General features: G+C 38.1%; 1 protein-coding gene across 1 annotated transcript in view; it reads right to left on the bottom strand.

Moving 5' to 3' along the window:
* Positions 1 to 2,909: 2,909 nt before the first annotated feature.
* Positions 2,910 to 25,815, bottom strand: part of zbtb16b (zinc finger and BTB domain containing 16b) — a 41,466-nt gene continuing 18,560 nt past the window's right edge. Inside the window, exons 4-7 of the mRNA XM_060888290.1 lie at positions 24,055 to 24,141; positions 10,469 to 10,639; positions 7,964 to 8,131; positions 2,910 to 7,128 (exon numbers count right to left, since the gene is read on the bottom strand). Of these exons, the coding sequence (XP_060744273.1) occupies positions 6,899 to 7,128; positions 7,964 to 8,131; positions 10,469 to 10,639; positions 24,055 to 24,141 (656 nt within the window). The 3' untranslated portion in view covers positions 2,910 to 6,898. The remainder of the gene's footprint in view (positions 7,129 to 7,963; positions 8,132 to 10,468; positions 10,640 to 24,054; positions 24,142 to 25,815) is intronic.

Genomic DNA, 25,815 nt, shown 5'->3' with positions numbered 1-25,815 from the left:
TAGGTGGCATATATTAGGCAGCAAGTGAACATTTTTTCCTCAAAGTTTATGTGTTAAAAGCAGGAAAGATAGTCAAGCATAAGGATATAATTTGAGTGCGTTTGACAAGGGAATTATGATGGCTAGAAGACTGGGTGAGAACATCTCCAAAGCTACAGCTCTTGTTGGGTGTTTCCAATCTGCAGTGGTCAGTATCTGTCAAAAGTGGTCCGTGTGGTCCGATTCAACAGACAAGCTACTGTAGCTCAAATTGCTGAAGAGGTTTAAGCTGGTTTTGATGGAAAGGTGTCAGAATACACAGTGCATCGCAGTTTGTTGCGTATAAGGCTGCATAGCAGCAGACCAGTCAGGGTGCCCATGCTGACCCCAGTCCACCCCTGAAACCGCCATCAATGGACATGTGAGCATCAGAACCGGACCACGGAGCAATGGAAGAAGGTGGCCTGGTCTGATGAATCACATTTTCTTTTACATCACGTGGATGGCCAGGTGTGTATGCATCACTCACCTGGGGAACACATGGCACCAGGATGCACTATGGCAAGAAGGCAAGCTGGTGGAGGCAGTTTGATGCTTTGGCCAGTGTTCTGCTGGAAAACCTTCGGTCCTGCCATCCATCTGGATGTTACTTTGACACATACCCAGGGCTCTCAAGTTTTGAAGACAGGCAAGCGTGACATCTCCAACCCATCTCCAATAATGGGGGAGTTGTTGTGTTTATAAATACAAAGTATTTATTTAATTTCCATTTATTAATTTGTGTGTGTGTTTGTGTGTGTGTGTGTGTGAGAGAGAGAGAGAGAGAGAGAGAGAGAGAGATTATGACTGGTGTTTATTGTGTTTGTTGCCTTTTTGGACTCCCTTATCATTTGTAATGTTCCTCCCATTTAAAACAGTTCAGCTCAAGCCCAGACATTTTGCGTCTCATGTCCCGTCCAGAGATGTTTTTTTCATTGGTTGTTGCGTTAAATCTTACCCAGATAGTGCTATTTTCTGATTGGCTATTGTGTAGCCTCTTTTTTTGATTGGCTGATAAGTGTCAGGCTCAACTAAGAACTCCAGGGGAGACACGTTTGATTCCTGCCCGGTTCCATAGAGACAGCGGTGAGGACTGATAGATTTTGGGCGCTGCGGCTTATTAAATATATGATAAATAGTCAAAAGGTTTTTCTGCGTGAAAAATACGATGTGTGGCGGGAGAGCGTGACAAAACACCCAAATGCGTGACTGTCACTCTCAATGCATGACAATTGACAGCCCTGCGTTCCAACTACCTAAGCATTGTTGCAGATCATGTACACCCTTTTATGGAAACGGTATTCCCTGATAGCTGTGGCCTCTTTCAGCTGGATAATGCACCCTGCCACAAAGCAAAAATGGTTCAGGAATGATTTAAGGAGCACAACAACAAATTTGTGGTGTTGATTTGGCCTCCAAATTCCACAGATCTCAATCCATTCGAGCATCTGCAGGATGTGCTGAACAAATAAATCTGATCCATGGAGGCCCCACCTTGCTAATCACTGAAGGGAGACCTAGTGATGATCCAGACCTTTCTTATCTCCTCCAAGCCATTGTTAAAGGATCACATCAGAATAAGCAAGCAAAGTCACAAGCTGGTAGATTTCATTAACACTGGAGCGGACACTGAGTCCCTGTATGAGGAGCTGGCCCCTTAGCTAAGCGGTGGAGACAAAGCCTCTGCCTACCACCCTCTATCTATCTATCTATCTAGATAGATAGATAGATAGATAGATAGATAGATAGATAGATAGATAGATAGATAGATAGATAGATAGATAGATAGATAGATAGATAGATAGATAGATACTTTTAATAAAAAAACGTGTCATATGAGGACATAGAAACATAACACATATGCCTGGTAAGAAAGTTGTACAGCAGAAAATGTATTTTATATGAACTTTTATGTATATACATTTATAAACATATGGTAACACACCTGAGTTTGAAATTGTATTTTACACTAAATATCAAGTTTTAAAAATTAAACAAGAAAAAACCCCAATAAAAATACGAAAATTCGATTGCAGGTATAGAATAAGCATCATGTTTTCACCAGTATAGTTTCTCAACTGTATTTAAAACTGCAGTAAACCAGTGTAAACGCTAGATGGCGGTATAAAATCATTTATAAAAGCCAGTTTACTTAATGTAAAAAAAAAAAAGAGAATGAGATGTAATTCTACACATAAACATTCATGTGTGACCAAGCACATTCTACTACATCTGTGACTGATAAATATTATATATAAGATCACTGTTTAGCCTACAGTGTACTGAAACACAAATACAAGACGCTGATATTTGAGATATTTCCAATGGGTAGCAAAAGTTTTCAATATATTAATACCATTGCTGTCTTTAAAATATTGTGTTTTAAAAAATAGAGGATTAAAAGGTTGGTAAAATGCATTTAATGCATTTAGTTATATGTCTGTATGTGAAGAATTTCTAGTCATTCCTTTAATTCAGTAAAGCCTCAAGTAAAAAGAGCTCCCATGCTCAAATATGTACACTATTTGTAGTAACATATATATATATATATATACACTAGAAATTAGAAAAAGAAGGCAAATATCCATAAATCCCTTAGCTTAAAAAAATCTTTTCTTTTTACACTGATTTCATTATAAAAATATCAAATATCTTTATTAATAAATGTAAAAATAAAAAACACTAGCCTATAACATTATTACAACTATTGCAAATTAGATTTAATCTTATTGCAATAATTAAACGTAGTCATATTTTCGTCACCATAAGGTTACCATAAATCATCACAACTATTACCTGTTTTTAATATCTGTACCACTAGAGAAAGCAAAACTTTTCTACCTGATTTTAGTCAACAATAATATCAGTATAATAAAATACAGAACTTCTCATCAAGTCTCTTTTATATCTTTATTATTTTTCCACACCCCAGACAACATTAACAGTAACACAGAGCTGTGTTTGAGCCCACACACAGAGAGGAGAGAAACAAAACACCTCAATCCGCATCAATGCCATCACACAGTTCAAAAAGACAGCTTATCAACTTTATGCTGAAACTACAGAGAAAAAAAAATACAACAATCCAAAATAGAAATAACCTCCAAATCCTAAAAATAAAATAAAATAATTAAAAAAAATATTATGCACAATTGAGAAAATGAACAGCTGTAATTGGGCACCTTTTAGGGTTTTATAAAGAATTGGTGCTGAGGTAGACAATGAACTGAAAGACAATTAATGTAAATAATTTGAACGTAAAAGCAAAATGTCAATGCAAGAAAATAATCTAGAATTGAAAAACAGATTTTATTTGGTCCAACATGGATTCTCAGTGCTTTAATAGTTTAAAAGTTTATGATTACTTATTGAAGTTTTATGTGAATGGCACATATAAAGGAGCACTGAGGGAAATGGCTGCTTCTAGGTTGAGGCAAAAATAAAACACAGTGACACAGGGATGCCACTTTCTCAATTCTGTGCTGTGCATATGGTTTTATTGCAAACCCTATAACAAAGATCCTCCTTTACAGAAAAGCCATACAAACTGTTTTTAAACTCCTCACATTTTAATCATGTGTATTGTTTACATGTAGTGCATGTCTTTATTTTAAATACGTATTTGATTCATTTATTTCCATGTGTTGTTTTCACGTGATCGCGCTATTCCATTAATGTCACATATCCTTGAGCTGACGACAGGTTAAAATGTACTTACACAGTTGTTCGCATATTACTCGCATTGTCACATGTGAAAAACATACAAAATTAAAGTGATTTTTCTGTAAAGGCTAATCTGAAAAATGTTTTCACAGTGTACCTTTTTATTTTTACCCCTTGCTTAAAGTAACTCATTATAGACAAATCTAACTAAATTAAAACAATGTTTTAACAACAATACTTATTGATTGCTTTCCCAGAATTCATTTCATCCTTGTGATCTGGTTGTGCAGTAAAGAAATAAATCCCTACATCCCTGTTTGTCACAATCCTTTTCAATGGACAATTTCCTTCGGTATTTCTGGACACGTGATATCTAAAAATGAAGCAACAAAATGAATGTAAAATGCTTTTAGAAAAATATTCAAATCAAATATTTTGTGGATTCATGGAAGATTATTTTCTTTTCTCATAAGTAATGCGTTTACACACTGAAACAGTTTGACCACAAGAATTCTTTGACTCACACTACACACACACACACACACACACACACACACAAAACCTGCATATAACTGCATATAATGTGTTTTGGATCTCACAGTGAATACGCTGTGACCACAACGCAAGCAAACAGAAAAACAAAACATTTCTGCCTTTTCTGTTAGGTATTTTGTGCTTCGTGATCCTAGTAGGCCTGTGGATCTTGGCATATAATAAGTAATGAGAAACTGACACCCAGCAGCTGTGACCACAATACAAGCTTTACAAACATCTACTACTGAACATCGTCGACATTGTAAAAGAGGCACAAAAAGTATCACCAAAAAACAAACACAATGCAAAAATTACTGTAAAAGTACTCACTCAACTATAAACAGGTGGACAGATTTTGCACGTTACAGAATACAAAAATACACCATTTCTTTTTTCTTATCAAATTGCCACATTTGGCTCCTGTCTGGGTTTTTTTTTAATTCAATTTTTTTTTTTTTGTTGCTTTTGCATTTTTTCCCCCCCCATTAGTAACATTACACACATTTTATGTACTTAGCAGAACCGCATGTGACTTGACAATTCCACTTTACAATCATTTCCACATAAAAAGACAACACTTCTATTCTTAAGCTTCACCCTTATACCGTAGCTCATAAACAGTTTATAAAACGAATTAATACATCAGGATACGGTCTGTTTCGTTCTAAAATGGTAAACCGGATACGGAGTGTAAATGTGATGTCAAATAAATCACCGTCTCTGAGAATTAAGCAGAAGATATGAATTAAAAATAACTGTCGCAAATTATAAACATAATCGTACGTGCTTTTGCTTTTGTGCAAAACAAAGAGCCATGAAGAGGTAGCACACAGAGGGCTGAGCAATGACAAACCTGATAATAATGCAAAGAGTATCTTTGTGCACTTACCGAGTGCAGGTTATGATGACTACTTTATGGCTAACTGAATCTTTGTACAGGATTATAATCCATGTATAATCCAATGTCCTAACTGCAGCCGAATAAACCACAAGTTTCATCACACACGCAAAAGGGATTGTGCTGTTACAGCATGTCCTGAAGTTTTTTTATACTCTTATAATACAGAAATTTGTCAGTGATTTTTTTTTTTTAATTAAAAAATGATACCTCATCGTTTTTATGTAACCCAAATATACTTACAGTAATGCTGTAGAACATCCATGAAACAGGTTTGTTCCTGTTGTCACTTAAATTATAGCAGCTATGAAAGTCACTACCTTACGTTTCGCTCTGTCTCGAAGTTAATGCGACAGAAACGCAGCAAGTCGGAAAGCTTACAGTTACAGGTTTAGCTCTGACTGTTACGAAGCACTGACACTGGAGACTCCTTCCATATTTTCTCCTCACAGAAAACCTCAGTTTATTTGCAGCATCTGCCAAACAAGTCGCTTTAAATGTGTTACTATAGAAACAACAATGCAACAACAATCAGAGTTGCTGTTATAGAAACCTTCTGATCCATCATCAGTGTATGCACCAGTGCTGTGATATAAAAACAAATCAAGCACAAGACAATCAAGTAATTCAAGTAACTTTTAAAAAAAAAAAAAAGCCATGAAACGATAACATCTGTAGAGCTGAATACTGCATTTTATTCTTTAATCTCTTCTAGTTAGTTTACTTTGATCTTTATATTTTATTATTTATTTGAACGTCCTCATTTTTATTTATCCTTCTGGATAATTCATCTTAAAATGCCTGAACATAACACCCTATTGCAACGTCCAGCATATAGCTATATACGGCATAATTATGTATATATATGTATATATATATATATATATATATATATATATATATATATATATTATTATTATTAATGTGTGCAGCCCTAAATGTAAGTCCACTAATTGTGCATCACTTAATGATTTCCGTATCACAAAAATATGCATTTTAAAATGTTATGATTAGCCTAACACTCATTTTAATGGTAGGAGAATGTCGGAAAGCGAATGACAAGCAAACTAAATCCCCTGTGTGTTTTCATGATTATACTGAACATTGTAGTCATGACATCAAACTCAGTTATGAAAGTGCACAGTGTAGTTATTCTATGAACACATCCCTGAAACATCCTTTATAATTTGTGATCATAAAGTAGCATTATTTGAGTTTACCTGTTATCAAATGGCCAATAAGTGCTTTTGCCACTCAAAATAAGCTGTGATCTTCTTGCACTGCAGATCATTTTTTATTCAATTTTATTTATTTATTTTTTTAAAGGTAATTTTGAGGCTTGTCACACAATCATCTGCTTTTCTGTACACTTGGCCTCTGCAAACATTTTTTGTTCATTTTTATCATCGGTCTTTAAAAATATTTAACATGAATAAAAAGGTATGTTATTACTTATCGGTGTTACATGTGGAATGAAGTAAGTGACGAGCTTGGATCTTGTTAGTGAGACTTGTGCTAGGGCTTATATAACATATCATATTAATTAAATTGTTTTTTTTTTTTAAAAGTCATCTTAACAATATGTTCCATTTACCAAAACAAGAACAGTGTAATGTCCCCAGAGATGAATTTGGACATGTGCATTTGGAAATGGCATAAAAAAAAATAAAACATTTACACAACAGATTTGATCACTTTCCTTCTCCATCTTTGGCCCAGCTTCGAGCAAAATGAATGAATGAGCCACCAGTTTTTCTTCTTTCTTCGTTCCTTTCTTCAGCTGTTTTACACATAGCATAGGTACAGATAGGTCTTCTCAATCCTCCAGTCTGGGGGAACATCCTCAGGCTTGTGGTTTTTCATGTGTTTCTGCATGGCCGAGAGGCTGGGGCAATACTCCTGGCAGATGGTACACTGGTAGGGCGAAGCTCCGTTGTGAGTGCGTAGGTGTTTGATCATGGCTGAGTAGTCTCGTGAGCGCTGGTGGCACAGCTTACACTCAAATGGCTTCTCACCTGAAGATAATATGGACATTTAATAACATTTTGGGGTCACAGTAATAACAGATTTACACTGTTATCAACACTGCAGTGATGTGTGTGTTTTTTTAAATGACATGAATAATCACTCACAATGATTTGCTTTGTGAATTGGATTGTGATAAACATGTGCCGTACAAGGGTTTGTATGATTCGGGTGGGTAAATATTCAATACTTCAATTTGACAGCTTCGAATAAATACGTTTTATTCGATAAAAGGAACAAAACGCAGTGAATTTATTAGTATAGCAAGTACTTTTCAACGAGTTTTACATTTTGGTGAAATTGACAAACAAAGTGACTCCTGGGGGAAAGAAACCTCAGTGTAGCTGTGCAATGAAAATCACAAATGGGTAACAAGGTAAGCTAACAGCCTGTCATTGTCAGCAGCAAACTGATTATTGATCTGTCATTGACAGTGGGTTTAAATGTCACTGATTCCATTGTTGGCTGTCTACTGCACTACTGGCCTTTGGCTGCGAGCGCCTCTCTGCTCTCATTATCTAAATGCACCTAGTCCAGTGCTATGGCCTTGTTTGACGAAAAAAAAAGTCAATTATTTGACAGGCTACCTGATAGGAAAGCTTAGCAACTGCCTTATTTAAGAGTGAAGAGGAGCAGCAATTAGCCAGTAATTCCACCTCAAGCACAGTTTGTTTTATCAGCTTTATCTATAATTTTTGTAACTTTCTTAGTTCTCAAAACCAATCCCATATAGTTCCCTAGACATTTGCTAAATTAAAAAATAACTTAATGGGAACTGAAGTGTTTAACAGTGCACAGGGTTGTGTGAGGATTCGGAGCTCTGACCTGTGTGTACGCGGTAGTGTGTCTCCAGCTGATGTTTGAGACTGAACTTTTTGCCACAGCTGTTGCATTCGTAGGGTTTTTCTCCAGTATGGATGCGCTTGTGGCCCTTCAGCGTGCTCTCATCCCGAAAGCAGCTACCGCAGAACTCGCACTCGTACGGGTGGTCACCTGTTCCACAGAAACATCATACTCTCTGACATTATACAATAAACCAGTTAAGATGGTTTCATTTATCCAAAACATCCCTATGAACTGCAATCTCAATAGGCTTCTTGTTGAGCAGTAGCTTTTAAAATGCCAATAATCCGTGATAGCTGAGTATAGTGTGTGTTGACTGGCTCTGGCTGGGTGCTAATTGCTTTTATGCGCTCACTAACAGCTTCTTATATCATTTTCTCAGGCAGCAGCATGGGATGCGGTCGAGCGTATAAAGCTCCCAATATTTAATGCATCTCAGCACAGCCGGCCACACTTTAAGCCATCAGCAGTGACCCATGCTTTTCATTATCTCCCTGTCCGAGTGGCAGCCGTGCCTCGAAATAAATTGCATTTCTTGTTATGTACTGTCATGCTTCGGTGTAAACCCCCCATCTTAAGAGACAAAGCAAAAAAAAAAAATAATCCCAAAGCACATCATGGCATACTATTCACATTCAATTCCATTCTTAGTAATAGTGGCAGTCTGAAATGAATGAGGTTTTTATCGGAGTGGAGAGGAAGGGCAGGTTAAAGCCCTGCGAGACTAGATATATGATGATATATAGAGCAGTCCTCTTTAGGTACCTGCATCAACTGATCAGATGCACCTTGCAAAAAGCCCTGCAGCCTGTCTGTCATTAAAGTTAATGGAGCTGAGGCGAGCAGCCAGTCGGCCAGACTCGCATCGCCGCAGGCATGCTAATGTGCTAACGTTCAGCCCTGGGAAGATTCGACACACACTAGTAATGTCAATTACCCAGCACATACAAAGAACTCTTTTCTAGCGTATTAGATTTTACATTTACTGTATTGATCTTTTTTTGGGTAGGTAGCCACTCCGAACGCTGCTGTGTCGCAAACTGTGAAGACGTCCACATCTTTGTTTAAGTCGAATGCTTAACGACAGAACAGTGTGCAAAATTCAAAGTAAAATAAACCTTCGTTATTTAAAAAACTCCAGATGTCTGACAAAATGGCATTAAACTGCATGAAAGACGATCTAAAAGGAGCTTCAGAGAGCTTTCTGTGCAATAAACAATCCAGCTCGCTTGTCTCTGTCTGCCCTATCAAGCACAGCTGTGAACATTAGACAGCCGCCACTGTCTGCAAATGGCCTGCCAGTGAAACGGAGAGGGAACAGGAATGGCATATTAATGAGAAGACACTACATGTGCAGAATGTAGAGAGGAGAGAGGCTTCAGAATCAGACAAACACATGTCTTAGCAAAATGATATGGCCAAATGTGCACTTTGACCCTAAGGTATTAACACAAGCACAATACCAAAAACTGCAAATTCCCTACATTCTAAAATGATATAATCTAACACAGGGTTTTGTGATTGTGTTTAATCCAACAAGCTGTTTGATTTTTCATGTGCATTCATTATTCCTCAATAACGCTTAATCCCGGTCAGGGTTACGGTCGATCCAGAGACTATCCCAGGAACACAGAGCACAGGGCAGGAATACACCCTTAAGTGTGTACTGGATACCATGCACACATACATACACACTTTAACTAAATATTGAAGTCAGAGCCAATTCTGGGATTGCATGGGGTGGGGCTCATCATCCAGGTTTGCAAAATGGTAGGTACTAATTTTATCCATTTTATCATTATTATTATTATTATTATTATTATTATTATTATTATTATTATTATTATTATTCATTCATTCATTTTCTACCGCTTATCCGAACTACCTCGGGTCACGGGGAGCCTGTGCCTATCTCAGGCGTCATCGAGCATCAAGGCAGGATACACCCTGGACGGAGTGCCAACCCATCACAGGGTACACACACACACACTCTCATTCACTCACGCAATCACACACTAAACCCCCGAGGCACGGGGCGAACATGCAAACTCCACACACACAAGGCAGAGGCGGGAATCAAACCCCCAACCCTGGAGGTGTGAGGCAAATGTGCTAACCACTAAGCCACCGTGCCCCCCTATTATTATTATTATTATTATCCTGGGGTACCAACATTCATGCCATGTACAACAGTGCTTTTTAATATTTGGCATGTCATTGTGCAGGAATACCTGTAAACTGAGCTCATACAAAAGATGATTTAAGCCATGCAGGCTGGCACAAAATGTGCATTTTTCTACCAGTTCTCTGAAAACCTGATATCAAGTCCAAAAAGTCCAGAGTCTTGAAATAAATACAAGAGTGGAAATAAGATGACCTTTGCCTGAAATAACTATCAATTTGTAGTTTTGGCAAAACAGAACAACTAAAATAAGCAATTAACTCCAGTTGTCGCAGGCTCCCGTAACAAGGTAAAGAGAAGCGTACCTGTATGGGAGCGAAGGTGGCGTTTGAGAGCCGTGTGGCTGGGGAAAGTTCGATCACACTCGCTGCAGATGTAACTGCGCACACCAGCATGGACCTCCATGTGGCCCTGCAGTGCCTTCTGAGTTTGGAAGCGTTTCCCACACAGCAGACAAAATACAGCCATGTCTGAGCCTAGATCAGTGTAAGAGAGAGAGAGAGAGAGAGAGAGAGAGAGAGAGAGAGAGAGAGAGAGAGAGAGTGAGAGAGAGAGAGAGAGAGAGAGAGAGAGAGAGAGAGAGACTTTTAATGAGCACTTATTACATAATTAATAACTCATTTCAAGCAAATAATTAGTATAATGCAATGGCTATAAAATAATTATACAAGAAAAGATTCTGGCTCTTGCTGATGTTGGAGACAGTATTCATTGCACCTACATACATTTAATAATCACCTCAAATTTCCACAGGATAAAAGATAAAAAAAACAACAAAATACTCATATGTAGTACCAGATATTAAGGGCTTTACAAGTTTCAGGTCTGATTGAGAACCAGGTTTAATTTTACCTTCTATTTATTCATGTACATTCACTGCTTTATCCCATTCAGAGTTGTGGTGAATCTGGATCTTGGAAATACTGAGTGTGAAGAGGGACTAACCATGGATGAGATACCAATCTAGTAATGGACTACCATACATGTATTTGTGACATGGAAAGAAACCAAAGAACCCTGTGGAAGCCCACACACAGATAAATAACATTCAGAGGAACTTAACAATAACCCAAGATGTAGATAAATTCAGGGACTTTTTTCCCCAGGGATATGGTAAGCCATGGACGACGCTATCCACCAAAGCCTGCACTACCTGACGGCTGTCCCTTCCCTGACTGCACCCAAGGGCACTATTTCCCCCTAGGACCAGCCTTGCCTCCAAAAAAGGCCATCGTACGACCACGCACCGTATCTCCACCACTGCTCCTGAACCACTCCACTACTTCACTAATCTACGTGTTTCACTCTAAGTGTTTCAATCTTTTCACCTACACTGTAAATAAAAACTACACTATATATAATATTTTTTTGCATGGTATTAGCTAAGTCATTAGGTAGTAGATCTTAATTCATTCATTCATTCATTCATTTTCTACCACTTATCCGAACTACCTCGGGTCACGGGGAGCCTGTGCCTATCTCAGGGGTCATTGGGCATCAAGGCAGGATACACCCTGGACGGAGTGCCAACCCATCGCAGGGCACACACACACACTCATTCACTCACGCAATCACACACTACGGACAATTTTTCCAGAGATGTCAATCAACCTACCATGCATGTCTTTGGACCAGGGAAGGAAACCGGAGTACCCGGAGGAAACCCCCGAGGCACCGAGAGAACATGCAAACTCCACACACACAAGGCGGAGGCGCGAATCAAACCCCCAACCCTGGAGGTGTGAGGTATTCCTCTTTCTTTCGTGTGACATAATAAAACCTTCTGATATTACCTAACCATTTTTTTTTATCACCATTTTTGTGATAGATCAGAACCGACAACTAGTTTTTTTGCGGACTGGTTCAACCTTAGCCATCAGCATCATGTATGGCACTCGCCAGTGGAAAAGCACTATGTGTCTCTCTTTCCTTCTTGTAAACTGTGCAGTCTGGCAGCTCTTGCTTAAACTAAAGCTGTCTCTAATTTAAAATCTATGTGAATTCCCAGAGGTGGGCTTATAAACAGTAGGCCAGGATTGACTTCCCAGTCAATCAATCAGCATTTTCCTCATAGCTCAGAGAAACAAGAGGAGAAAAAGCCACAATAGCACCTGAGACACATAAAAATCAGCCTCTGTTCTCTATCACCGATTGCTTGCTAGTAATGGGAATTTTGTGCAAATACTGCCTGAAAAGTACTCTTCCTACCCTATGCATTTTCTCCTGTATTTCTATTATTCCCTCATTTGTGGCTTATCAGACAGCGAAACAAGAGAACAGAGGCAGCTAATTTTGAATAACAAAAAAGCACGTAAATAAAGACTTATAGAAAGAATCGTTCATTCTTGCACAATTGCTATTCTATAACCATTATTCACCTTGCTTATTATCTTACTAGAAATACTATGACTAAGATTTATGGTTTCATTATATATGACAGCTTACCACATCATTTCTAATAGTGAAGGCTACAGCAGGGGGAAGACCTTTCTTTTGCAAAACCTTCCAATTAAAGTGTGGGATTCAGTCAGAGTCTCAGCGTTTAAGTCTAGGATGAAAATATATTTGTTTAGTCAAGACAAGGTCTAGGTGAAGGAGCAGATCTGGTGGGCTAATGGGCAGAGCTTCATGTTTTGGTGTACTGGTATGTCTGGATGTTGTGTCCCCCCATTCTCACACGTTCACTCAGTTTTGGTAATGGTAGAGTAATGGTAATGGTAATGGTAATGTATGTCAATGGTAATGGTAATGTATGTCACCCTCTCGGTCCCACTTTTAGTTATACTGCCATAGTTAGTATGTACATTGTTTTTAAGCATTGCATGATTACAAGCATACACATGTTACTCCTGAGCTCCTTGTGTTCTTGGCCACTTCTTCTCTCCAGACCTGCCTGATCCATCCCAATGCCCTACTCCTGGTTGGAGATCTCATCACTTGGAGGCTCCTCACTATTGATTCACTAGGGCTTGCTTGTCCCTACTCAAGATACATGGGATTGCTGTGGATAGTATCACTTAGATTCCAATCTATCACTTTATACTGTGAACAGTTTTGCACTTAAGTCTCCATCAGTGAACAGTTGATAACTACACGTTAGATAGACTTCATGTAATAACTAGAACGAATCTTTTTGATATGCAATTGCACTTCATGGAAATAGATTACAAAGGTTAGGAAGGGAAATAATTCTATAATCACATTATGAAATATATAATATAACCCAGATGAGGGTGTGATCCTCTAATATTACATCCGGGAGTTATTTTAACGCTATAGAGACACATTTAAAATTAAATTCAAATTGAATTGCATGGTGCTTTTAACAATGGGCATCGTCACAAAGCAGCTTTTAGAGAAATATACAGATAATAAATTTTGAATTTAAATTTATTCCTAATGAGCAAGCCAGAGGCAAGGAAAAGTCTAAGTTTTACAGAGCAAACAGAACAATGATACATCACATGCTACTTGTGCAGAAGAGGAAAAAAGGAAGACAAGTACAAAGCTATGCCTACTTGCTTGTGTCTTTAGGAATAATTTACCTCTACAACTCTATCTATTTATACCATCTATCTGGCTCCTGAGAGAGCACAATGTGCTTCTCGTACTCTTTATATATCTCTGTTTCCACTCAGCACACTCCCAGCAGAGGTTTAATGGTTCTGAAGTAGCTGACAGAGTTGCTTAAGCTGAGGTGAATGGGCCTTTTAATGGAGCTGGCCACACTCACAAGATAAGTGTCAGCCTTCCACAGTAGCAGAAGATACAGTAGATATCTTCCTTCTGCTTTACAGAGCTTCCTTTTTTCTATACATAAACTTTAAACATTTTGTTCACTATCTAACAGTGAAATACATGTATAAATATGCACAGCATACACTTGATTCTTGTTATTCTTTTAGTTTTTTAATCTATGTTGGTCCAAAATACTAGGTTGGACAATTAGTAAATGTATTATTTAGCCTATAGGCATGTTAAACATAACTTAATGTACGTAATGTAAGTGTATTTATACCTGGACAGGACAATTAGTAAGCACAAGAATCCATGAGAGTGGCATCTTTGTGTAGTTAAAGTCTTTATCATTTCTTTCTCTCTCTCTGGTAATAAATCTTTGGCTAACATTTCAGCTACAAACGAAACATAAAGCATCTGCATTTTCACTCAATGAAGCATTTAAATATGACTTGACTGCTTGTTGTACTTGGATTAGTTATATAATCATTTTTGTCACACACTTTACTGTATTCTTCTCAGTTGTCACTGTTTTTACCTTTCTTCATATTCCTCATACTGGAAATGCATGTCTAGCATCTGTTCCAGCTAATTAATATACTGTTTAAAAATAGTTCCTACCAACAGTCAGACACTTCCAAATGTCATAGTGCAGTCTGACTTTAAAAAGAAAAAAAAAATCACTCATTATTCACATAATAACTCAAAGAGACTTTGGATGCATGTATAATTCTATCAGGTCTAATAATTTATCTAACAATAAACAGTTAAAAAAAAACATTGTTATTCAACAACAACAAAATGATCATTGTTGCTTTAAAATTTCTATAGTACTCACTCTCTCTCTCTCTCTCATTTTCTACCGCTTATCCGAACTACCTCGGGTCACGGGGAGCCTGTGCCTATCTCAGACGTCATCGGGCATCAAGGCAGGATACACCCTGGACGGAGTGCCAACCCATCGCAGGGCACACACACTCTCATTCACTCACGCACTCACACACTACGGACAATTTTTTTCCAGAGATGCCAATCAACCTACCATGCATGTCTTTGGACCGGGGGAGGAAACCGGAGTACCCGGAGGAAACCCCCGAGGCACGGGGAGAACATGCAAACTACACACACACAAGGTGGAGGCGGGAATCGAACCCCCAACCCTGGAGATGTGAGGCGAACGTGAGTTATTTTATTTTTATAGAATATGACTCCACACCAACACTTTAGAAAAAACTTTTTGTCCAAAAAAATTTTTTTTGGGAGTAAAAGAGTGAGAGTTCAATATTATACAATAAAAGGAAAAATCTAGTCTAACTGGAAAAGAAGCTCATGGATGTGCATGTTAATATAACTGTGGTCATGATGAACCTTTCTGACAAAATATACAGGGAACACATATCAGGTATAAAAATAAATAAATAAAATGATCAGGCATTATAGTGTAGGTCGGTTTGCTAGCTGTTGTTAGCAGACTTGCTACATATAACAGAACTGTTCAGGAAATAATCAGATCATGAGGGAAATCTTTTTTCCCCTTTTTAACAAGATCTTTTATTTAACTGGCTAGGCAAAGTAAAACCACAGCTTTGGCAATTGCACTGCTGTTTGATAAGTTAGTCACAGTAAGGACTAACAAAGTGATTGAAACAAAAAGACCAGCTTTGTTTGAACATTTTTGTTGGTCCACCTGATACTCAGTAACTGTGACAATCACATTTAAGTGAACAATAAGGTTATTTTACACGTCTGTAACACAGAGAGATCACATGATGCACATGATTCAAAGGCTGTAATTGAAACTTCCATGCTAGTGTATTGTTTATCACTCTTAGCCATGAGAAGTATCCAAGAAGTGGAAATTATCAGAACAGAACCTGCATTATGAAATGTAGTGTAGCTTTAATGAAGAAACATACAGACATTGAAAGGAGAGCTTTTTTGTATGAGCAAGAGATAAAAAAAAATCACTGGAAAGATCTATAAAGCATGCGTAATCCTTACATCCACACTGTTCCTTACTTATTTGAAGGAATAAATGTTGTGACTGCTTATCATTCTGTTAACTGCCTGACCTGCACAATAGGTATATACTGTAACCAGTTCTACATATTATAAAAATGTAACGAATGTTCGATACGCATAATATCATAACCAGTTTGGATGGAAATAGGGATGGAAATAAATACTGCTGCTGGAAGATTGGAGATTTTAGACCATGAGCTACAGTACATTGGGGTGAGAGGTCAGGGGAATCAAGAGGCAGATGAGAGGAATGTCTATGTGGGGGACCTAGTTGCCCCTGCTGAGCGTGGACAATAAGGAGTGGATTGAGACTGAATTGAAGAGCACACACTGGAGCCCTGCTACAGGCTTCCATTGGCAAAGCAAAATTTAATGAGCTAGCATCTGATTAGACAGGCAATGGCACAGAAGACAATTCAGAACCTTACGTTATATCACATTATATATAGTATTGCTCCAATCCTTCTTCCTAGTTTAAGTCTTCTTCTCATTTAGTCTTTCAGTGATGCCTAGTAATTCTTATACTAAGCTTCTTCTTCGGTGGTGGTAAAATGCAGTATCAGCATCAAATTATTATATTCATTTTAAAAGAGAGCAAGAGAGTGAGTGAGAGAGAGAGAGAGAGAGAGAGAGAGAGAGAGAGAGAGAGATCAAATACAAAAAATAAGAACAAACTGCTCCTCGCTTTTGTTGATGATTAGTTACAACAGTGGAGACAGCCTGCCTGCTCCTTCCCAGTTCTACAAATCCATTTTAATCAGATATGAGAAAAGGAGTGAGGCTGAGTATAAGAGAGGGAGTGATTAGTATACAGAAGCCTGTGCCACAGCTTCATTGACATTCAAGTGGGGTTAGCATGTTGCATTTAAAATGCTGTCTGATGAGGACTCCAAAATCAAACCATTTGTTTCTGCCATTGAAGTGCCTGTGGGCAATAGGCAATTAAATTGGAATTAGTGTGGAGAATGAGATACAGATGATTCATATGGAGAGCGAGAGCTGTCAGAGAGATGTTCTGGAATTCTATTAACGTAACCAGGATGGATACATCGAGAGTAAACACACAGCTAGCTAGCTGCTTATCTTCACCACACGCCATGCAATCACCGTGGTGCCTTATCTAACCTGACTGATTTATTCCCTTTACAGTTCAAAAACAATATGTGCTAAAAAAGAGCTACGGTGTATGCATACTGCATTTTAAAAATAGTTCGATCAAAACAGAACCACTGAAGATTTTAGCTTCATAGGTCATTTTAAGGTTTCTTTACTGTTTTTTTTTTTTTTAAAGGCCATGGGAGCTTTAGACACACGCACAACTAGATTTCCTGCATGCTCTCACAACCTCATTAGACCCCATTCATAATAGACCAAATGTTGACCACTTTACCCTATTAATAATTCAAAGAGTTAAGAGTCATTCCTGAGCTCAAATGGTCACGGCTAAAGCCCTCTTGTAAGAATGCATTGTACTTCTGGCTATGATTTATTCGAGAGGCCATCTGGACAGTGGGGGAACCGTCAGCCTCAATGTCCGAATGACCCTCTCTATTATTCCCCGAGTCATAGGTCCAACTCTTTCACAGTCTCAGGGTCCTTTTTTTAACACGGATCTGCCGAGAAGGCTTTTCTGTCCCACAAAAGAAGTCTCAGCAGCATCTCATCAGACAAGACAATGAGACATTTGTCACGGGGTATTTTGTTGTCTTTAAGACAGTCACTGGAACTTGCACAACTGTAGACAATTGCAGATACTCAGAAAAAATTTGGAGAATGTCAGTGAGGGATTTAAGAAAAAAAAACTCACAAGGCTGGAGACAGAATCAGTAAAATATCATCATTAATTAAAATAAATAATCAATGCAATAGAAATGGAAAATGTCAATTTTACAACCTGAACCACCTGATGCCTTGTTATAGGCACATGGAATACCTCTGAAGAAATAAAGAACAGGGAAAACATAGAGAGAAAGCAGAAGAAGGGAAGAAACGAGAAATAAATAAAAGGAGAGAGGCAGAGAGAAAATGGGAGAGAGAGAGAGAGAGAGAGTTTCTCTGCAGGACATCAGTATTCCAGCATAACAAGCTGCCTTTCACAGCTCGTAATGAGCCCCAGGTCACAGGAAACAGGTGCTTGGTAGATTATCAAAAACACACAAGCACGTCAGAGAGAGCCTTCGCCTTTTATGTATTCATTATATTCTGTGTGAATAATTATTTCTTGGAATCAAAGCCTGAGTGCAAAAATCGAACAAAAAGCTTTTTCACTGCAGAAAAAAAGTCAATCAGAAAAAGACCTGAAATACTTTGCGACTGACACTTAAATGCCACATGTGCTAAATTCAGTGAGTACTCAAGGCATGTATGCTAATATGAATTATTAATAACTATTTGTATACTATTTTGGTCATGAACTGGTTCTAGAAAATGCAGAAATACCTCATGTAAGCCAGCAGAGGGAGTGTTGTGTGTTGTGTGAAATCTCAGGCAGACCTCACATGACCCTATCACACAGCATCAGTAACAAACACCTCTCTCTATCTCACACACACACACACACACACACACACACACACACACACACACACACGCACACACACAATAAACATACTGAGTCATTCTGTGATTATTTAAAGTAACCATGAGATTATTTCAGTGCCATGTTTTTTCAGCACAATATCTGAAATATGTATTATATATAAAATAAAGAAATATAAATAACTATGTATTAAATCCAGTCTGAGTTTGTATTTATTATGAATATTAATGGTTTTCTTTTTAAATACGTTGTTAACACTCATAAAGCCAGCACACACTGATCTTACCATCCTACAGCCTTATAAAACGAACACCGATATTTCGTCGTCTCAGGCAGTTTCTCTTCGTTTCTCACTGCCTTTCACTTCATCATTAAGGGTCTAATCAGCTTAGAAGCTACTCTGTGATCATAAATACTGTTAAAAGCACCATACAAATAAAACTGAATTGAACTGAATTCGATTGAATTAAGTTTATGTAATCTAAAAGACAGCATAAGCAGTGGGACAGAACAAAACTGATCTAAATTTAATCTATACTTAAATATGCTAAAGGCATTCTAATAAAAATCCATCAAATGCCAAAACATCAATCCTATTAAGTGGTTTTATTCAAATACACAAAGGGGCATCATTTAGATGTTAGTTTGTTTCTTGCTTTGATTTGATCAGGCTTTATTTTAAAGTGGGAAAAATGCCAAGGAACTGAAGGTAATTCTTAACCAAACTCCTTTTTTCTATTCTCTAAGCTGATAAAGCAGCTGTAGCAAGACATTCTCACTCCCTGTCTTGCTGTACAAAAGGGATAGAATTTGCTTTTCACACCGGTCAGATGACCCCATGACCCCTGGAGAGCAGGGACACAAAAGGCCTGGACTGTGCAGAAGTTACAGACCTAATCCTGTTCCCACACGTTTGCTAGACTAGGGGATAAATGTATAAAAACTTAAAAATATAAATAATAAAAATAAATAATAAATAAAAATATTATATCTAAAATGAGGCGCTATCCTTTTTGAATGGGAGTCTACAGTACCGAAACGTCCGTCATATAAATGTGTAAATATGGTAGAAAGTAATCTATTGGTCCATCGGGCATGCTGGATCGAAGAAGCAAAAAAAAACGTTGACGTGCTGATGTTTAACAAAAAAATCAATCAATCAATCAATCAATTGTGCAAAGAAGATATAAAGATTGCATAGAGAAGCTCGACTGAATGTCACCAGACACACAGTAGCTGGAGGTACTGTACCTCGTCTGCTCGTGGCTGTTTCATCTGGGGCATTATAGGTGTTACACATGTGCAGAAAGTTTATTCCAATACACAGGGCAAAATTGTGAAATTCAAAACTCCTCCTTATTATATACCCATAGACTGGATTAAGGTTAAATCTTATAGGTTAAGGGAAAATAGGCTTTAACATCTTCCCAGAAGAATAATAAAAGCAACAGCACCAAAAATAATCCTGCCACTTTTTTCCTTCAGAAATGTTTCTCCAAGATGATCACGCTGTTCTGATAAGCAGCTGGGTGTATTCATGTCTCTGTTTGCAGTTTAAGTGTGATAATTAATCTGTGTATTCACAAGCAAGTTAGTCTTGTCTATTTCCCAGTGTAAACAAAATTATTCCCATCTTGCCAATTTGAGCCGTATTTACATTGTGAAATAAACAAAGGCAATCAATATTTATTCGATAAAGACCTTATAACAGGCTGTTTTTCAACAACTCAGGAATTTAATTACACACTGCTTTGCTTAGCTACAGAGGGATGGACAGATCCCGAGTGTCATGAATATCAAAGTGGTGTGAAAATCTGATGACCAGAATATGTCTGGATATATATACATATATATATATATATATATATATATATATATATATATATATATATATATATATATATATATATATATATATATAGTTTTTGCATAAATCGCTCAAGATTTTAGGCTTTTGCTACAGATGATTGTCAAATTAGAAGAAATACCAAAATGTAGACTAACAGCATCAATGCTTCTCAGACAGATTTGTTAGAACTGTACTGTACTCATGAACACTAATCTACTCAGCTGGTGTTTAACAATGCTGGTGGACAGCAGTGTCTGTCACATCACTGTTCAACTTGGTAAAGGCTACAAAGGTTCTTTTGAATCCTTATCCAATCATTTAGTAGCCATAGTGCAATCTGAATGAGCAAGGAGTCATCCTCTTCTCAGGAGATAAACGATTCAGCATAGGATGAAGGAAAACTCCGGGGGTGAAAACCATCCCAAAAACTATCCAAGCACAAATGCTAGCACAAGCAGAGTGCTGGCATTCAGGAGGATCTTACTTTGACACATACCACCAAGAACCAAGAACATCTAATCATGTCAACAGTGTCTTTCAGAACATGGTTTTAATCTTATGGATGATTGATCTATGTTAGAAATGTGCTTGCTAGAAACACAAGAGTGTAGAAACCCCTAGGTGTGGAACTATTGACCTATTTTACCTATTTGTTTCTTTGTTTTCTTTACACGTAGACTCACACGCGCACACACACGCATGCACACACAGGTGGATAGACTACAAAATTGTGTGTGTGTGTGTGTGTGCATGCGTGCGTGTGTGTGCGCGTGCATGCTTGTGTGTGCGTGTGTGCGTGCGTGTGTGTGTGTGGAGTAATGGACTGATGTCTCATCCAGGATGCATTGCTCAGTGTTCCTGGGCTAGACTCCACAATCCTGACAAGGAGAACATGGTCACTAAAAGGAAGGAATGAAAGAAGGAATGAAGGAAAAAAAGTAAGGAAGGAAGAAAAAGCTTAAAAGACTAAGCTACTGTATAAATAAAGTCGACAACATTATAATTAAAGATACTACAGTACAAAGTATCTGCTTCAGGTTGAATATATATGACACAGATGTAGCTGAATATTCTAAAATCACTGAAGTGTTAGATAAATATTCAGAGATTCTTTAAACCTTTGTACATGTTCAGACTTTGCTATTTACACGGCATCTAGTAAGACTCTATGCTTTGATATTGGCAATGACAGATACCTCATTTGACCCCTCATCTCTGTGAATGAGAGAAGCTGTTGGGCTAATCTACCCGAGTGAGGAACAGCTTGTTTAATAATTAACACAACAAGATACATTGCTCATGTTTAAACACTGTTTATTCGGTGGCCCAATTCAATGAAGTCAAGTCATGCTGCCCCGAATGTTGTTCTCTGTGGGTGACGTGATACAGAACACGGTGTGTTCGATAAGTAAAATGAGAGACAGTGATGTCCTGGCCTGCTTTCAAGAGTGCCCAGTCCTGAGACGTTAGCTGTTGTTTTATTTTAAGACAGCCTGTAAGTAGGTCAGCTCTGAGTTTGTGACAGTGCTCTGGCAGAGTGTAAACACCGGCACATGATGTTGTTTCTCTCTGTCTGTGCTACCAAAATCAGCTCTCCTGCCATTATTTTCCACTCCCTTGCTCTAGGATTTAGAGACAATATTTTCAAAGCTTTAGTGAGATGTTCACCTCTAGCTTTCTTGCATCATTCCTGATGGAGGTGGATAGACAAGTGTTTTATTTAGAGAGCTCTGCAGGCTCTTCAGAAAAAAAGAAGGAAAGAAAGAAAGAAAATAAAAAAAAAGTGGATCCGTGGCTTGTCTCCAAGTTCAATGCCACATTTTAGCAACATTTTGAAGCAGAAATAAAAATATCGCTGAACATCTGCAGAAGCCAAAACCCCATCCAGTAATATAGACATGTTTTTGTCCCAACACTGAAGCTGAGTTTTTTTTTTTTTTTTGTTTGTTTCTATTTTGGCCTGTTGTAAATTTTAGTGTATCTAAAGCCAAGGTGAAGCAGCGTGCTTGAGGTTTCCATGTTTTGGACAGCAGGTAGAAACTTCTGGGCACCTCCCTATGCCCACAGGCATTAACTATTGATACAGTTTGTGTCACAAGAGTTACAGTTACACGCCAAAGTTTTTAAAAGGGTTATCGTGTTTCTCCCCTTGGAGCACAGGTGATAGATATTGCACCCCGATCTCACTGTACACACGCACAAGGAAGGATAAATTGTGTTTGGGCAAACATTTCCAACTTAAATGTGAGCTTATTACAAATGAATCTGCTCTAATAAGTGAGTAGTAACGATGATTAGCTCTTCAAACCTTATGCTCATAAAAATGATGGCAGCTTGCTTTAATTAGGACTCACCCTTTATATAGCCTCAACTTGTGGATCATTATCCCGATTGAGCACTTTTATGCCCAGAGAGCATATTAATTAGTGCAGTCTGGAGCACCTGTAACTTCACAGACTCTACTGTCTGTCTCTCAGTAGCAGCATAGTGAGTGAGTGAGTGAGTGAGTGAGTGAGTGAGTGATGCTTCTCATATAACACAGATAACTAGAGGTCAGACCTTTAGGTTCAAGGACTGTTGTATTGCATTGTGCATGTCTCTTGTGTGTGTGTGTAGTGTGTGTATTCTGATGTGTGTGTCCACAAAGCTGATAACCTATTTACATAAGAAGAACAGCATGTCACGGCTCCTCACACAAGCATGACCTAAAATGACGTGGGATTTAGAAACATAAAACACAACAACCGAACACAAACAGAATCTGAAAAAAAAAAAAAAAAAGAAAGATTTATTCACATTAAACAGAAGCATGTTGCTGTCTGCTGTGCTTAGTGAAGATAACGATGGTGAGCAGTGATAAAGTGCATGGCCATAACCACCTATAATGGCACAAAGGTCCAGACCTCAATAGTTTTGGAAGTTTTTTTTTTTATTTTCAAAAAACCTCCTGCTTAACATATTCATTTGTCAGAATTATTATTCAAACAGCAATCCTGATCATTTTATAATGTAATCCATTATGTGCAAAAAACCTTATTTGCAATGAACTGCACTACCTATCATCCCTCATCACCCACACGTCACATACGTAATCACGTCACATACGTAATCACTCACCTGTGTCTTGTTTCATCCTCATAAACAACCCACTGAGGTTCCTGTGTTTCATTGATTCTTGCGCTTTTTGAGCATGTTTTGTTTAAACCTTTAAACACACTAAACTTCTTGTAAAGAACTGAGCGATGTTCACGTTAATGACTATCGCTAACTGACGTTACTATTTTAACAATAATAACAATTGTTTTTGTTTAATTGCGAACATATGATATAAAGGTTCATAAGGTCAACTGCTCACTACACATGATGTTGCTAGCCAAATCGACTTGCTAGTTATAATAATCTTAGCTAATACACACCAAGTTCACTAAATTCACTTAAATTAAACAGCCTGCTTTGAGTCAGAGCAGTTTGTAGAAGAATCAAAGTATAACATAACAAAGATTAGAAATCAGTAGAGGATGTAGCACGCATTAGGTATTCTGTTATAATAAATAACAAGTGGGTCACATTTCTGCAATATGGACCACGCTACTATTTTGTTCCTGTTTAGTCCCCTGATAGAGTGATGAAATACAGCCTACTAAAGCCCTGATGTGTTGCCCCTGCCTTAGTTCGGACAATATTTAACATGCATAGGCAGAATGGTAAATGCTTGGGTGTGGGACCAGAAGGAAATTTATTACCTGTGTGTGTGTGCCGATGGGTCTCCAAGTCATCCTCTTTAGAGAATTGAGCTCCACACTGATCACACACCAGTGCTTTTGGTCCATCTATAACACAGGCACAGGACAAGGACATTAGTAAGATTTAGAAATGCTCGGATATAACTGTGGACTTCTTTCACTGTGTGACAATTTTATATGTATGTACACTTTAATATCTGTTTATAAATACAATTATTAGCAGCTAAGGAATCAGGACATTATCGACTTTTTAACATCGAAAACATAAACATTTATTTTTATAAGTGGAACAAATGTGTGTGTCACAGCAAATCAAAGGAGATATTCATTCATTCATTCATTCATTCATTCATTCATCTTCTACCGCTTATCCGAACTACCTCGGGTCACAGGGAGCCTGTGCCTATCTCAGGCGTCATCGGGCATCAAGGCAGGATACACCCTGGACGGAGTGCCAACCAATCGCAGGGCACACACACACTCTCATTCACTCACGCACTCACACACTACGGACAATTTTCCAGAGATGCCAATCAACCTACCATGCATGTCTTTGGACCGGGGGAGGAAACCGGAGTACCCGGAGGAAACCCCCGAGGCACGGGGAGAACATGCAAACTCCACACACACAAGGTGGAGGCGGGAATCGAACCCCAACCCTCGAGGTGTGAGGCGAACGTGCTAACCACTAAGCCACCGTGCCCCCCCAAAGGAGATATAAAATATAAAAATAATTTTGGAATTAAATGAGTAAAATTGTCAAATGACTTAAGTTGATAGAAATCGGAGCTAAACTATACAATCCATTAGGTACTGTTTATTTCCTAGGTGAAATCTTTGACAATAGTGTAGACTTCGGTTCAATCTATGAGATTAAGATGTGGATATATTCACTAGACATTTCATGGTGTTTTTGTAGAAACCCCATCGATGTCGTGGTCCTGCCTCACTCTCAGTGTTGGCGTTAACTAGGGTTCCAGACCGACTGTGATCCGAACCAGAAAAAAGCACCTACTAAAGATGAATGAATGTATGTACATATACGCTCCATAAACTTCTAACGCTCTAATACCTGTAAAGAAGATTTACATTTTCTCAGCCACCTACTGTAAAACAACAGCTTACTATAAATCGGGCTGCTTTTGTTTACTGCACATCAAACAAGTAAAACATGAGATTCACCAAAATGTCAGAATTTTATTTTTAAAATTTTATGTTCATTTATTACAGAGGAAATCGTTTGCGATGTCTTTTCTTAGACACACACTCACACGAAACAGAAATAATACAAAGCCTCTTGAGGGAAACAGAGAAGTTGTCATCTGTCTTTTACTTTACATAAGATTAAAGCCAACAAACAGCTAAAACTAGCTGAAGATGATCAGACAGATGTACGTCCTCAGGAATATGAAGCTACATCTGCTTGTATCTCTGCTCTGATTTATGACAGCCGCAGGTTCTCATCTTTAAACCATTTCTGTGCAAAGGTTTCTAAAAAAAAAAGTCAGAACTGATCTGCAGTGAATCTTTGGATAAGAAGGATTTCCTATACAAGAATTTCCACAATTCACCAAAAAAAAAAAAAAACAATTCTATTTCTATTAAGTCATTGTACTAACTCCTCTCCAACATGGTGTATCTATTTGTCTTAGCATGCGAATGTGTGTTGGCAGGAGACTACAAAGCACTTCTGCTCTGTGGCAGCCTGAGTCACGCTTGTGCTTTAAAAAGTTCTGTAAAGTTTTCCTGAAATGAACGCAC

Source organism: Tachysurus vachellii, chromosome 15 (genome assembly GCF_030014155.1).
Source record: "Tachysurus vachellii isolate PV-2020 chromosome 15, HZAU_Pvac_v1, whole genome shotgun sequence".
NCBI lineage: Eukaryota > Metazoa > Chordata > Actinopteri > Siluriformes > Bagridae > Tachysurus > Tachysurus vachellii.
This window is presented reverse-complemented; position numbering and strand designations above follow the sequence as displayed.